We start from the raw sequence: 17,206 nt of genomic DNA, 5'->3' as shown, positions 1-17,206 counted from the left end.
TTACGTCTCTGCGTATTGTTACATGTTAAACTTCCAATCCCATTCACATTGCTACACTGTGGACTTAAAAGATTCCCAACACTATCGACAGTGTCATTGCTATCACATGTCTAGTTTCCTAATCCAGTATGCATTTCGTTTTCTACGGAAAGGTGTACTCAATGATGGGCTATTGGACTTTTCGAGAAGAGCTGGCTTTTAAATTCGACAGCTTACTTTTATACAAGGACAATAAAAGAAACTCTTTGTTAAATATTTAGATGAACTGTTGATTGAAAGACAATAATGGGCCATAATAATGGGCCATTGCAAAGCACAAATTACGTTGTCTAGGATTGATTGATTGATTGTATGTTGTTTTACGTCCCATCCGAGAATCTTTCACTCATATAAAGACGTCACGATATACCGGTGAGGGGCTTCAAATTTTGACCTTTACTCGACACTCAGGCCATTGAGCAGTGAGGGATATTTATCATGCAAACGCCTGCCGTGACACGAGGCCTCGGTTTTTAAGGTCTCATCCGAAGGACCCGCAACTTTCACTTCAAAGTGCGGAGCGCATGGCGAAGGAACAGTTGCTACCCATTTTTTATCGACTGAGGTCAGTCTCGGCCGAGATTCGAACTCACGACCTCCCCATTACGGAGCGAGAGCTCTACCGACTGAGCTGCCGTGAACGGTACGTTGTCTAGGAAAGGGAACAGTAGCCACCTTATCCTGAACCCCTCTTCTTGCCATCCTTACTACTCTTATCAAATTTTCCTTCCGGAATGTTTTTTCTGTCTAATTTGGTTCCTTTTGAAAATACATGTATAGTTAAAAGGAGATACTACCGCTCACGAATAAAGTAAGTTATGTTATTTTGCTTTCCATCATCTTTTGTGTTTTTGTATACCGGTATATAATGAGTGCACTCACAAAAGCATACAACTATTATTATTATTTTTTTTAATCTATAATCAATTCCGTGCCTTTGTATATAAGGCAGTACTAAATGTCAAAGTAAGCCGTCGACTGTATAAGTCAGTGTTTCTCGCTATGTTCATAAGTAGGATGGTAAACATTTTGTAAAATTTTAACTTTCATTGATAAAAAAGAATTATCAGATAAATTAAAGTGCTTGTTGAGAAGATGCTGCACCCTTATTGATAAGATTTCTATGCCCGGATATTGTTTTATTAAGTTAACTCTTGGTTTCATCAACATAAATTATCGCACGAAGGGTACATTCGATTTCGTAGACAACGAAAGAAAAGTTACAGTTCAGATTTTCCCAAGTTTTGATACAAAAGCTTTGTCCTGGAATATTACTAGGAATAGAACAACTTGTAATCTAAACATCACAGTTTAACAGTTTTTGGAAGAACATTTAGAAATAGATGACATGGGTTCGGAAAAAATAAATAATATCTCTAATAGAAGCTTTACACATTCATTTTTTGTACAATTTCGATGGCCACTAATTGTACTCCTTTATTAGCCGACCTGTTTTTCTTTTCGTATGAAGCAGAATTTATTCTAAAACTACTACATGAGAATAAGAAAACACTTGCTGTGGCTCAAACTCGACATTCAGATATATCGACGATGTATTGTCAATTAACAATAGTTATTTCCATTAAATGTCGACTCGATTTATCCAGTGAATTTTAAATAAAAGATACCACAGAGTCCTACACATATGTTTCATATTTAGATATTTTTTTTTTTTATAGAAAAAGACTTATATGGTAGCTAGCCTAACAACAACACTTTATGATAAATGTGATGACTTCAATTTTCCAATCGTCAACTTCCCTTACTTATATCCTTATCACCTGCTTATAGGGTTTTTGTCTCCCAGTTGATTCGCAAGAGCATGCTCTACGTATGAATAATTTCTAAATTTGTGTTGAAAAAACGTACGTTTTGATGTTATTGATTTTTAAAAAAAAAAAATTGATTTGAAATATTCTAAAACTTCCGTGGAATTTTAAAAGTATCCACATCTGATTTACACCACTTCTCGAATTTACTGGTGTACTGTACTCCTGAAGTTTCTCTTTCACTGCTGTAAATGTTTTAGAGAGGAGTAAAGAAAGAGGCTTGGTAGAACATTTACTGGAACCCACTATTTATCTTTGTTTGTAAGGATTTTAATGGAGTTTTGGAATCCAGTATAGGTATGGTAATTCAAATTCAGTTTGTTGTTGGGAATATAAAAACTGTTTAAAACTGGCATATACTTTTGAAGAATTCCTTCTTAAAAATTAATCTAAGGTATAAGATGGATTACCACTCACAGAATTGATACTATTTCCTTTATAATACAATTCAATTAATGAGCCTTACAAACAAAGGCAATGTTACCTGCTTTGTCAGCGGTAACTAAAACATACTGATCGTGTAATTTATATATTTATTGTTTCACTTCTGCATTGTCGAAGAGAGAAGGATATATGGTTTTCATATTGCCCCTCAATCGCTTAATGCGTGATTTCAACATCCATCTGATACATTCAATCCATTCTGACAAAGTGTCAAGGTCTTCTTTTTGATATTTGGTCCATCCTATGGCGTGATCATCTACTGAATTCATAATATTTATGAAATTATGACGCCAGTTGAAAGCTCGGAACTCCCTTAACTTTGGTCCTCTTATAATAAGTAATTTAAGGTCCTAACTATTATAAAATAATACTCACAATAAGGATCGATAACTCGTGTTAACCTAACTGCATTTTGTACTTTCTAGCGTTACACTTATCAGAGTGTACAAAAATTTGAATTAAGTGGTACTCATAAGTTGCACAAAAACCAATAAAACTATATCAGGAAATCGTTGAGAATTTTAAAATTATGTCCTTGTTTTTGAACAGCAATCCTTAAATCATCTCAATTATATCAAGTGCAAGTGAAATCAATCAAAAGGGCTTCATTCAAGGTAATAGCCTAAATGAAAGTGAATTTTTATTATGCTTCGTGTTTTTTGATGTTTTTAGATTCTAACTATTTCGTCACATTGTAAAATTAGAGTAATTCTGTTTTTTCATTGTTTTAAAAATATAGACGTAAACGTGTGGACTTTTTTCACAAAGGAAAAGTTCCATTTACACATTGCTGAAACATATTATTGAGCATGCTATATTCTTAGATGTGGAGTAATAGTTTAGAGTTACTTTTTAGAAATTGTGCTCAATGATTTTTATTCTCACAAAACTCAGGAATATAAACAGAATTGAAAGACCCTTGTGTAAGGCAAAGCAATTTGAACCCTATTTTTACGAAAAAAATCTATTTGCTCAGACAATAAGTATAGAAATAGATGCATTACTATTGCGTAATAAAACAGATTCAGGAAAAAAAAGAGCACGTAAACAAACTATTTCAGACGGATACAGCGGACTTTTAACAGGTATTCAAGGTTATTATAGATCAAAGGATTATGGAAATGTCGTAAAAAGCTTTTAACATACAAAAAAAGATCAGAATATATAACAAGTGATTATCGGTAAGATGTCATTTTCGGTTCAATTGACAACATATACAAATTCTTAAAATAACAGTTTTGTAAAGACAGGTGTGATAAAGATGAATAATTTTTTGCTGATCATTTTTAATATAAAATTTCAGTGAAAAAAGAATCTTTCCATAATTATTAAAATAAGAATCGCATATTTCAAAATAAGTGATATGTGAAAAAATGTTTAAATGATAGTCTATTTGAAGAACATGAAAAGAATGACGAAAATATTTAAAATTTATGTAAAAGTTTACCTTTTACTGTCTCTTCAACTCTTTTCAGGCTCAATTTTCTCGTTAAAGACTTTCGATATCCAATATCCCTTAATGCTGGTATTTCGTGACACATCTTCCTTATAACCAGACATAATTAGATGAAAACGGAACGTTTTATACCAGTGTTAAAGTCATAAGGAAATGGACACTCTGAGAAGATATAAGTAATAGTTATGATAATAAATCATTAATGAATTAATAGATTCCTTATTATATAAGAATCCGAAATAAGCGATATTTTTGTCCGTTTATTTTTTTTTTCTCAGTATGGTTCAAGTGGACATTCTTAGAGTTTATTTTAAACATCTTTTTTAATATATACATATACATGTATGATTATTTTAGATGGAATTAGAAAGTACTTTAAGACTTTAAATTGGGCTCTTACATATCTAATTCAGGAAAAGTATTCTTTTCTTGTATATATTAAGGTATTCAACCCCTAATAGCCTCAGATTCAATAAATTGGAATACATAACAGATGTGTACGGGTGGAATACTCAGTATATTTAGACATAATTCCCATTTATTACTATTAGCATGTAAGAATGGAACGTGTCCTAATTTATGATCTTGATCTTTGTTGAAGAGTTATCTCCCTCTTTTTTTAAGTAATAAAAATCAATTTTAAAAATTCTATATGGTAAAAAAAAATGTTTTCAATTGTCATTCTATTTCTAATGATTTAATGCATCTTTCCACCACAGTATTTATTGATATTCTTATTAATTGAATTTTTATTTTAAAAAAATCGCTTGTCTTCATAGACTTAAACGCAATTTCTGTTAATTAATTACTGCTTAGTTAATTACGTTTTTGAAACTTTCTCTTGGTAAATCCTTTTCTACTGTAAAATGCTTTGAATTAATATCAAAGTATTATATACGTGATGGATATTTAGGGATAGAGAATTAAGTCCTATTAGGGATGGAATATCTTAAGAATAGAAAAAGCCATTGTTTACTATGAAATGAATCGATAAAATAAAATAAAAATATCGATAGCTTTTACAATTGAAGGATTTATATAACTTAATTTTTTTTGCAGCTTTTAATTTTATTTCAATATCCTATAGTTACTCATGAGTCACTCTACCTCGAGTTCAACCTTATCTCATAAATTGATGGTACTCATTCAAAGCTTTTGGTTCCATTCAAAGGAGTATTATAAATTAAATAAAAAGAAGTAAAAGAAAGCCGAACCTGATATCCACAGTTCCAAGACTGCCTTCCGATGAATAGAAATTGGTTCATCATCACTGTTATAATTTTATTTACTCCTCCTAGGCACCTGATCCTACTTCCGGTGTGTCCACGGGTACCTGTTTTCGACCTGCTTACAATCTGTTCTATTTACTGGATTTATGGAATTGATCAGTGTTTGCTACCTATTTTGTATTGATTTCATATTAAATGTGACATTTAGTATGTTATTCATACAAATATTATTTAAAGCTATCTTAAGTAATATTCTTAATCACAAAAGGGTCAAGTTTTGTATTGCACCATATTTCAAGTTGAAGACTACACTTTGTATTTACAACAAATATACATCGACTATTGCTTCCAAACTTTTTAATTACAAGAAGACTTTACAGAGCCTGGATATACTGAGCATGTGATACATAATCCTCCTTCCTGTTCATGTTCTTCACCCTTCAACAATAGTCCTGCTGGACACGTTATTACAGGTGAAGTAAATATACCGTATGATCACAATTTTTAGCGAGGATTCAGTTTTTGCATTATTAGCGAGGGTCCTGAGATGTCTAAAATTTAATATCGCTAACAATTTATTCCATATCGTTTGATACTGCTATGAAATATATGGAGATAACCAACAGTATTCGAGTACTCCTCCATGGCACCTGATCCCACCTGATCCCACCTCAGATGTTTGGAGGTCCGTGTTTGCTCTGCTCCTATTTTGTATTGTTTAATGGACTTTTGAGCTTGAATACTGTTCGTTATCTCCATATATTTCATTATCAATTGATACGATGACGTTGATAAACGTGACAACTTTTCAATCGTCAACTTCCCTTACTTATGCAGCAATATACCTTCATCACCTGCATACGGGGTTAATATCTCTCAGTTGATTCGATACGCAAGAGCATGCTCTACGAATGAACAATTTCTAAACCGAGGTAAGTTATTGGCAAACAAGTTGATGAAACAAGAATATCAGCAGTCTCGTTTAAAGTCGTCATTGGATAATAATGATGAAATTTTGTGAAAAGCATGTAAAAGAAATCAATAATGCCAATTTTAAATAATTGTTCGTTTCCCCTCCCTCTCCCGACTCAGGATGAAAAAATTGGGTCGGTAGGTAGGTTTTTTTTCTTGGAAAATTTCATCATTAATGCTGAGTTTTCAAAATCTGTTGTCCTGAATGCATAAAAGAATAATTGTTTTCTGGAGGTTAAAAAAAAGTTTTGAGTCGGGCCATTTTCTGCCAGTCGGTCGGGAGAGGGCAACCAAGCAATTTTTTAAAGATGTTCAATGTTTTGGAAAACAACTCATTATCAATCGCTATAATGTAAATGGAATGTGTTTGAAAAAATAAATTCACCTCTGAAATTTCAAGGATCGTGAAGGTTAATGTAACTCACAAAGAACTATATACGGTAAGGGCGTATTCCTGCCCCCATAATAGTCAAATTTTGAAAATCTCTTGAAATGGGAAAAAGTGCATATATTGTATAAAATAATCCAAATTAAGACAATATATAATGAAATTGGAAAAATTAGTTGGCTTTTCTTGTCTCTGTGACGTCACAAACTATTTGGATTTCCGTTATTTTTGAAATAGAGGCCAAAATGCACAGAGTTTGTTCAATTTTGGCTATAGTATTTATAGAGCGCAAGCTTGCTCAGGTACCATATTTACATATTTCATTGATATTATCATTCTACACATTATATCAAAAGATCTAGTCTGAGCAGACCTGCGCTCTATAATTTCCAATCAAAATACCGACGTAAAATACACTATTTTCTCTCAAAATCATTGCAATTTGGAATTTACGTCATTTTATTGACGTCATATCTAACTAATGATGTCATAGTTGATAAAAATATTTAATGCTTTGAAGTCTGCAAATATCCACCTGGTTTAGAACATAATTAAAGATTTCTCCGTCAAAGTTTTATTTTGGGGGCAGATACTGGCCACTACAGAATATAGTCCTTTTCCACAGTTTATGTCTGACAATCTATGTGTACCTACAACATGTAGTCTTTCAAATCTCTCCTTGGTAAGTATATACATGTATACTGAATCGTAATCTTTATACTGTATACAGGGTTATTTTCGCGGCTTTGTCTTGTGTTATTTTTGCCCTCTCACACTTGCAAACAATTTTACTTCGTTTAAATTCGCCCAGTCACAGTTCTGTTAAAGAAATTATACCCTGTTCTTTGAATTAGCCCCGTTTTAAATTCGTCCACCTGTGAGTGGGTCGAAAATAAAACAAAAATAAAAATATTCCCTGTATGCAAGGTAAATAATTGGTGATTGGATATACGTATTATTATAATGAAAGATAACTTTAATGCTTTGAATAACTGAGATTTTTTTCCTTGTATGACTTGAAATCTCGTATGAGTTAAATTAATTGAGATCAGAATGGTTTAACTATGTAAATCTGATAGTCCTTCAATTTATTCATGCTGGTACTTCAAATGAAAAAAATGATTACATTGTTCTTTGTCATGAAGTCATAGAAGGAAATTGATTAAAATCATTGAGTAATGTTCCATCGTGAGATTTAATTAGAGGTTAAAAAATGAATTTAATTAGAGGTTAAAAATTTGATTTTTGTGGAAATTGTTTCCCTTAAAAATTTTATTTTTGTCCAGATGATTGTTACCAGAATTTCACATCTATAGATAAGGCGAAAGAAATTTAATTTTTCGTTTTACGGATCCGCCGACCAGAATTTGTCCCGATTAAAAAAAAAATCCGGAATTTTCATATCCACCCACGTTTTGTTTTAAAATAAACTTCATAAATTATATCTGTATAAGTAATTTAGAGCGTCTGCTTCACATGGAATGTAAACCAAAATGGAGATTGAAGCCATGCTTGATTTGGTTATGTATATTTTATGTATTTTAGAAAATTCAATGTATGATAACAGGCGCGAATCCAGGATGTTTTTCAAAAGGGGGGGGGTCAACCGCAATCAAAAAAATTCCCAACTCAGAAATTTCTTGATGAGCAAATAAAAAATTAAAACTACTTTCTCAAACGTATCAAACCCAGAAAATTTTCTTGACAAGCCAAGAAAAAAAAAAGAAGAGCCCTCCCTCTATCTATGTTATATACCTATGCTAACTATGTATCCAGTGTTACCAGTAATATATTTGCAAGCACTATGACGGAGGGATGTTCTCCTATTAGTCTTGTTGACCTAAACCCCATCATTAGTGACAGACGATTTATTTATCGAATACATTAAATTTTTTTTCCATTGACAGGGATAAAGGTTTTCGTGTTATCCCTACGTTTCCCTTCATGTGACTGGTTGACAGTTGTACAGTTTGTACAATTGACTAATCAGATACAGAGAAACAGATCGATGTATACATCGAAACCTCCTTTATCGCTGCCAATGGAGAAAATCATATGTATCCGATTAATAGATCGTCCGATTACGGCATATAAAACACTAAGGTTGAGGTTTAGGTTAAAAAGACTAATAAGAGAACATCATTCTGACAGAGTGCTAGCATAAATATGATAGGTAATTCTATTATTGCCTTAGAATTATGTCTCGAAGCAGGAAACCTCGTTTGTTTACGAATTCATTTTCTTGTGTATTTCTATTATACATTTGTACTGTATATGACCAATCTCTAAACGTGAGAAAAAGTACAATCTCCTTGCATAAAACGAAATATGGGTGTGATTGACGGGAAAATCTCATATTTTTGAAAAATTATAGGTTCTTACTATTTTTTTTCCAATTAGGGTTGGGGGGAGGGGTATCCACACTTAAGGCGCATGTGAAGAAGACGACACCTAACGGGTAGCCATAAAGTTCCAAGTGTTATCGATTAATTGAAAAGCCAGAGGTCTTAGAAAATTTTGAAAAAGAAACCGAAATTGATTCATAAGAATTTAATTTTGCTGCATGTTTTCGAAATAAGTGAGTGTAGTGGTCAATATTCTTTTTAAAGGATTTAACCACTGATTCCAAATAGCAGTTTTAAGAAATTTATATTTTTAGTAACCTTGGCAACACCATTCATCGAAATAAAAACCGATAAAGAGAATTATGTATTTTAAAGTATTCTATGTGTGTGCCAAGTTATATTGAAATCAGACCAAAACTGTAGGAGGACTAGCGTTTTGGAGGAATTTCACAGAAATTTTTATTTTTAGTAACCATGGCAACACTGTTTCATTGAAATCAAAAAAGCAATACATAGCATTATTTATCTTAGTGCAGTCTACTTGTGTGTCAAGTTATTTTGAAATCAGACCAAAACTGTAGGAGGAGAAGCATTTTGAAAGTATTTCATAGAATTCGAAATTTCTATCTTTAGTAACCATGACATCACTGTTCATCAAAAAATATAAAACCAATATAAAGAATTATGTATCTTAGTGTAGTCTAAGTGTGTGCGAAGTTACACTGAAATCAGACCAAGACTGTTGGAGGAGTAGCGTTTTAAAAGTTTTTCACAAAACTTTCATTTTTAGTAACCATGACAACACTGTTCTTTGAAATTAAAAACCGGTAAATAGAATCATGTTTCTCAGTGTAGTCTACTCATGTGCCAAGTTATATTGAAATCAGACCAAAACTCTATATGAGTAGCGTTTTGGAACTATTTCACAGAAATTTCTATTTTTAGTAACCATTGCAACACCATTCATTGAAATCAAAAACGGATAAAGAGAAATATGTATCTTAGTGTATATTACTTGTTTACCAAGTTATACTGAAATCAGACAAAAAATGTAAGAGTAGCAGCATTCTACAAAATTGTATACAGACGGACAGGCAGACAGACAGCTAGACGAACTGACGATTGACACCTTACTATCGCATAAACTCTTCTGTTCTATGATCGGTGGACCGTTCACGGTAGCTCAGTCGGTAAAGCGCTCGCTCCGTGATCGGGAGGTCGTGAGTTCGAATCTCGGCCGCGACTGACCTAAGTCGATAAAAAATGGGTAGCAACTGTTCCTTTGCCATGCGCTTGGCACTTTGAAGTGAAAGTTGCGGGTCCTTTGGATGAGACCTTAAAAACCGAGGCCCCGTGTCACGGCAGGCGTTGGCACGATAAAGATCCCTCACTGCTCAATGGCCCTGAGTGCCGAGTAAAGGTCAAAATTTGAAGCCCTTCACCGGTATATGGTGACGTCTATATATGAGTGAAAAACTCTCGAATGGGACGTTAAACAACATACAATCGATCAATCTATGATCGGTGGAGCTAGAAAAGAAGTAAAATTTCTATGATATATGAATTCACTATTGGAACTGAAAAAGGATAAATATAAGGAATTTATCAATTAGTAAAATGCCAAATTAAGAGAACTTAAAGTACTCATATCTTTAAAAAATTACAAAGATTAAGTATAACAAATCGTTCCATCCAGTCATCATTGGCATCGTTTTTACTTTACTCGTCGACAATTTTGTTTTAGATATCTCTCTCTGATGGAGATTCATAAACATATATTACCAGTGTAGTTTCTTGTATTGTTAAATGGAGTTTATTTATTTAACTTCGTCTATTCGATCTGTTTAGTTCTTGGGTTTTCATTGCACAATATTTTACGCATTGTAGTGATATACAGCGTAGAAATCATTTTGATATCATTTATCACATTTAACAGAAGGAGAAACAGCTGAAAATATGAATTCTTTAAAGAAAATATTTTTAATTGATAGCTTGTGGGCATCATCATTGTGTGTTTCTCATAATATGATCATAAGGAGGAGGTTATGAAAATTAATGTAAATAGACTAAGGATAAAATACAACTGTATATGTTTTTTTAACATCTTAAACGTAGGAATTTCTAAATCTAATAGTTCATTTTTGTTAATTTCTGTTTGAACCCTTAGTAGTTAATATCTTTTGTTGTACTCCATTAAATAGGATTATTTCGTAAATTTTGACATTTTGAATTGACCCGTTCAAAACTAGACGATAGAAATTATGTTTCTTAAATATAATGTACATTGTAGTATTACTCATCATATATTATAATTTGAGCAAAAAGGTAATTTTAAAGTTTTCCCTAATGTGCGAAATAAAGACACTCCTAAAGTATAAGATTTATTTCAATAACTTGATTGTTTTTGCTGTCCATTCCGGTCGGTGTTAAGCTCTCACTTACTGTACAACCTTTTCTAGGCTGATTGGTTGGTGGGCGGAGTAAATCAAAGAAGCACAGAAACACAAAATATGCAGTTATGAATAGATTTTATTTTGTGTACTATTTATTCAAAAAGAAACTTCACATCTACAGTCTCTGACATCAGGGATCTATAGAAGATTTCACAAGTTTTACCTTGCCAACAATAATATCATCAAACTAGAAGCGAGAAATATAACATGATAAAAATAGCACACACACACCTCTCAAAAAAGCGAGAAATAACATAATAAGCTGACCATGAAAACCTAACTTAACTCCCTCTCCACCCACCACCCAGCCCCGCTAATGTGATCAGTGAATGAAAATTGTTTTCACTAAGCAAGCATCGCTACATAGGTTTTTATTTATCGTGAGTTAAACTTATATAAAATTTTAAGGTTCAAGATTCATGCAAAAATGCTTTTCTTTTGAAATTGCATGAAAGTCAATCAATTGACTAAATTGTGCAGGATAAGCTAGAACAGGGTTATAGTTTGTGGAAAAATATTTCAAAAACAAACTTGCAAAACTGACTGAAAATTGCAATTGTTACATTATTGCTTCATTGCAAGTCTAATTCTATTCCAGAAAAGTTCTCTTCCAAGCGAATTTGCTGGTGGCCATCTTATATAGGTCATAGAGCGAAGTAACATATGCAAAGAGTCTGTCATATATTTGCTCTGAATTTCTCCCAACAGCACAACGATAAGCACATTAGCACCGTCATCAATCAGTCGATCCTGCGCCACCAGAGTCTCGTACTGACACCATTGACTCTTTGCAAAACTGTCTGATATTACTAGAATGACTTTTCTACTTCTCTGTATGGTGTGAGAGATTTGTGAAAAAATGGTCCTCCCAGGAAGAAAGTCTCTTTCGTGAAGACACAAGCGATATTGCTCCTTACCCTCAAGTTCTGACATCAAATTGGAGATAACCCAGGAGCGGTCATCTTCATTATACGCAACAAAGGCATCAAATAAAATATCTGACTCATCCGTTCCTTCAATTTTTTCATATCCTTTTCGTGATCGGAGCAAATAAGCATAGTATTTTATATGCCATTTGTATTTTTTGTAGAGAACAACAAGAATGATCAGCAAAATAAAAATACAGACTGCAGCGATTGCAATCGCCTCTTGCGTCGTCAAAGAATGACATTCATAATATGATGGGTTATAATCCATCAAGGTTCGGTTGTATAGATTTATCGGAGAAGAACACTGGTAAGAAGATAGATCATTCTGGAACAAAATACTTTTCCTTTCTTTAAGTACAGAGTTAATGAACCAGTACAAATCACAGTTGCAAGCATATGGATTGAAGCGGATATCCAGAAGAGAAAGACGATCAAGGGATGCAATAGAAATAGAGTTATTGTCAATAACACTAATCCTATTTGCCCTTAAAGTTAAATTTTTGAGATCCTTTAAATCTTTGAATAAATGAAAATGAAAGGCTCCAATAAAATTGGTTCCCAAATCCAGTACTTTGAGACGATTCAACTTGGAAATAATATCCGGAATTTGTAGAAGACGGCAATCGTATATAACAAGTTCCTCGAGTTTGAGCAAAAATCCCAATAATAAAGACATATTTGTATTCATCAAATCAAAGCGCGCCATCTTTAATTTCACTAATTCTGGTGTATGATTAAAAACACGGTTTGAGTCAAAAGTTGGAGGATATTTAGCTCCAATGTTCCCAATGTGGAGTTCTTGAAGAGTGTTGGACGATAATGACATTTCCTCAAAGATGTTTTCAACACTAAATAGATTTTTAAGATACAGATTTGTTAGATTGGGTAGATGAGCAAATGTATTATTTTTCAAGATTCTTATTGGATTGTAGGAGAGTGTCAAGTGAGTCAGAGACGTCAAACAAACAGATGATTTTTCTAAGAATTTTAGATTTGAAATGTGATTTTGTTGAACATCCAAATACATCAACGATGGAGTCAAAGATTTTTTATTTGAATCACAAAATGTTGGAAAAAATATAATTTCGTTTAATTTCAGAGATAAACTCGAAATATTGCCCAGCCCTTCAAGCGAGATATTGTATATCCCATTGTCATCGAGCGTGAGGTTCTTAATATTCGGCAAATTCTTAAAAATGGAACTGTTTACTATGTTTTTGATTTTGTTCTTATCAAGAAAGAGTTTCTGCAATGACTTGCTTTTTGTATCAGAAAATTTATGGATATCTATTTTTGTTCCGGTGAGGTCGAGTTCTTCGATGTTTGAAGTTAATATATCCGACAAATTTGCATTTTTAAAAACATTGAAACTGAAGTTCAACATTCTAAGATGCTGCAATCCTTTGAAGGCGCCGGCACCAACCTCAAGAATGTTGCAAATAGACAAATCTAAATAGTCCACTTCATGTTCCTTAGACACATTCTCAAATGTCTGTCTTGTGATATGCTGGTAAAAATTCCCCGAAAGATTAATCCTCTGAATTCCTTTTGGAAGCCTTGGTATATAAGACAGATTTTGATTAGAACAATCCGCAGTTATATTATAGCACAGACATACAGATGGACAATCATTTGCTGTCACTGTATAAAGACAAAATATGACCCAAACTGCACTGCTGCTGGTGTCTCTAGAATATATTCCTCGCATACTGCAATATGAAATAAGTCGCGTTAATGTCTGAATACAATTTCTCTTTGCAACAATTTGATTTATTGATGAGTATTTAACATCTTAATCAAAAAGTTATTAAACCTTGGGAAAATGTTATATTCTTATTTTTGTGTAATACAAGGATTGCAATGGCTGACTTTTATTCACATAAGCCATTACAATGTAAGCAGTATTGAAAGAAATTGATCAAGTTACAAGGAATATGACATACACACCCATTTAAGGATTTAAGGGCGAACAAGTTTAGTGTTACATTGAGATAACGAACAGTTATCAAATTCAAAAGTCCATTGAAACAATACAGATTTGGAACAGAGCAAACACCGACCCCTAAAAACATCAGAGGTGGGATCAGGTGCCTTGGAGAAGTAAACAGTAAGAAATTTGAATATGGTTCCTCCACTGTATTAGATCATGTCAACGCATATAAGCTAAAAAGTGCAGAGTGTATATGTGATAAACAATAAAAGCAATATTATGATTCCATGACATACTTTTACGTCCACCTTATATTTTATTAATCGCAATATGTTATATGTTAATATTTTATCATAAAATGAAGCGACAGAAAAATAATTATAGTGTTTGGAAATAAGACGACAGAGGTACACTGTCCAATACGTCAGATCACATAATTCAATCAAAATTTGTCGTTTACAGATTTCATCATTTTTTTTTAAATACAAAAAAATTACCGTATTATTAATATTAGACGATGCTCTCTTTACTTATATCATATGTAAAGTCTAGGGAGTTTAGTTATGTTTATTTAGTCATCCAAAATGGCATAAGATTCAGCTGAAATAAACGTACATACAATGATGTAAAATTGTATTGTTATTGTAATTGATTGCAATGATTACACAAAAGATTATAACAGCTGATAATGATCAATGTAAATCATTTTGAAATTGAAATTTTTACAGTTTTTTAAAATGTATTTTGTATATTTTAGTCTTAAAATTCTAGAGGGCATCACTGAAAAGTAAGAACAGTGTCTATGAAATGAGAAAGTTTGTTGGCTAAAATATTTCATACATTAAGATATCCCCTTGGAAGTCATCGAAATTACCAATAGATTCTAAACATGAACATAGTTATAGACCTAGCTGTATATGTTTAAACATTTTTGTGGAAGTACTGAAGGAGAATAGTGAGGATCAGAACGAGCTGGATAAAACTAAATATTGTAAACGTTTCAAAAGCGAGCCAAGTATTTGTAAAACATATTTCTAAATTCACTTTAATGATATTTGTAAGTTACACAAAACCATAAAATTGCATCATCAAATCGTTTCTAATTGTTTAAAAATGTCCTTATTTATGAAATGCCATAATTAAATTTCACCAAATACAAGCAAAGTCATGCAAGAGGGCCTCATTAAAGGTCACAGAAAACCCCATATCTGAAGAAAGTGGATTTTTATCATAGCTTTCTTTATTTCTCTGTATTATGATTCAAATTAATTTCCTACATGATAAAAGAAGAGTAAATGTATGCTTACTTTTCTTCATTGCAAGCATGACAATTAAAATTAGAATGGTTTTTCGATGAAAAGCTGAAAATGCCTCAATGTATTAATGCCGGTTTAAATAAAAAAAAAACCCATTGTCATGAAGTAATAAAAGGAAACAATGAAATCCTTGAGCGTGGGGAAAAAAAAAACGAAATTTAATTAGATGTTTAATTTTGATTTTTTGTACATGCTGGTGTCTCTTTTATAAGCATAATTTGTCAAATGATTGACAAGAACACCAAACCTATAAAAAACCTAAAATTAGGTAAAGAATTGCTCCTGTATCAACTTTTTTTTTTTTATCTTAACAACGCTTTTCTTAAAAATTCATTTTGATGTTTAGACACAAATACATTTTAGTGTTCGGATTTGTATAGAAAACCCGTAAGAATCGGCGATCACGGTTTCTATTAAGCTGTTAGATTTTTTATTGCATGAAACATGCAAGAGGCCTTTATTTAAGGTAACAGAAAACCCCAAATCCGAAAAAACTGGATTTTATCTTAGCCTTTTTGTTTCGCTGTATTTAGATTCAAATTAATTTCTAACGTGATAAAAAAGAGTTAATTCATGCAGATCTTTATTTTACCATGAGTCAACCGCGTGGCGCAGTGAATAGAGCGTTTGCTGTAGAGTCGCGGAGTAGGGAGTTGATCCTTACGTCGTGGGTTCGAATCCCATCTTCATGCACATGAATGTACGTGCGCGCGTGTGCAATGAGTGACATAGTTGAAAATTAAGACATATTAAGAATATAAATGTGAGAAATCTAGAAAATGTGCACAAACACGTGTGCTGAAATCTGATTGGCCAAAATTGTAAGTTGTTATAACTTATGGTTTTTAACAAAAAAATTGAATTCAGTTTGTGTGAATAAGATAAGTCCTTACATCATATACGGTATCATCAGAAATACGAAGACATGCATGCACGTGTGCTGGATTCTGATTGGTTGATATTCAGTTTGCTGTTACTTTCTACATTTTCAGTGAAATTCTTTGAAATCTAAGAAGTATCTCTATATTATATGAAATCATGAGAGGAGGTTAATGGAAATTTTCGAGATAATGTGCCTGCACATGAACTCAAATCTGATAAGCTTATGCTCATTTTGCTATGTTTGCATTGTTATCCCCCCTCTACCGGAAATACGTTGGGGAAAAAAGTTGTTCAAGTCTATAATATTTTTGCCAAATTTAATGACTCTTACAGGAAATGAGGTACCAAAAGGAAGTTGGAAAGCGATTGGGGAGCATTTGGAACGGTCTCCGTTACAATTAGAACTAGTTCAAATCCATTTTGATTGTTGGAAATATTTAAAAAAAAAAATTAAAACTGACATATGCTTTTGAAGAATTTCCTCCTTAGAAAGGCAGCTATGGGTATAAGTTGGATTGCCACTTGCAGAAATAAATCCTGGTTCCTCTAGAATACAATTCAAATAATGAGCTTAACAAACAAAGACAATGTTGTTACTTGCTTTATCAGCGGGCACCAGTACATACTGGTCGTGTAACCTATCTAATTCTTGTTTTACTTCTGCATTGTCAAAGACATAAGGATAGTTGGTTTTCATATTGCCCATTAATCGCTTAATGAGCGATTTGAACATCCATCTGATACATTTAATCCATTCTGAGAAAGTATCAATGTCTTCATTTTCATATTTAGCCCATCGTCTGTCGTAATCTTCTACTGAATTCATAATATTATGAAATTCTGACGCCAGTTGAAAGATTAGAGTTCCCTAAATTTCGGCCCATTTAAAATAAGTGATTTAAGGTCTTAATTATTAACCATATTTACGTCACCTGTAATGACGTGTGCAGCTGGAGTAAAGTTGCAGGGTGAAGAAGAACATGTACACGTCGGA

General features: G+C 32.7%; 1 protein-coding gene across 1 annotated transcript; it reads right to left on the bottom strand.

Moving 5' to 3' along the window:
- Positions 1-11,719: 11,719 nt before the first annotated feature.
- On the bottom strand, positions 11,720-16,909 carry LOC133196954 (toll-like receptor 2 type-2). Its single transcript, XM_061332797.1, has 3 exons — positions 16,810-16,909; positions 13,508-13,725; positions 11,720-12,913 (listed from the first exon to the last, which is right to left on the bottom strand). Exons 1-3 carry the CDS (start codon positions 16,907-16,909, stop codon positions 11,720-11,722), a joined length of 1,512 nt encoding a protein of 503 aa, XP_061188781.1.
- Between the last annotated feature and the right edge of the window lie 297 nt (positions 16,910-17,206).

The sequence above is a fragment of the Saccostrea echinata genome, unplaced genomic scaffold, assembly GCF_033153115.1.
Source record: "Saccostrea echinata isolate AGI-Se365-2 ecotype Australia unplaced genomic scaffold, CSIRO_AGI_Sech_v1 ptg000030l, whole genome shotgun sequence".
Taxonomy (NCBI): domain Eukaryota; kingdom Metazoa; phylum Mollusca; class Bivalvia; order Ostreida; family Ostreidae; genus Saccostrea; species Saccostrea echinata.
The sequence above is the reverse complement of the archived record's forward strand: the minus strand, read 5'-3'. Positions and strand labels throughout refer to the sequence as shown.

Excerpts from the sequence above, each read along its gene's own strand:
- LOC133196954 (XM_061332797.1), bottom strand. The coding sequence starts at position 16,909 with ATGAAAACCAACTATCCTTATGTCTTTGACAATGCAGAAGTAAAACAA. Across the intron at positions 13,726-16,809 it reads GGTGCCCGCTGATAAAGCAA|TGACAGCAAATGATTGTCCA; the intron begins GTAACAACATTG and ends GTCTTTATACAG. Across the intron at positions 12,914-13,507 it reads CTATTTGCAACATTCTTGAG|GAAATGTCATTATCGTCCAA; the intron begins GTTGGTGCCGGC and ends AACATCTTTGAG.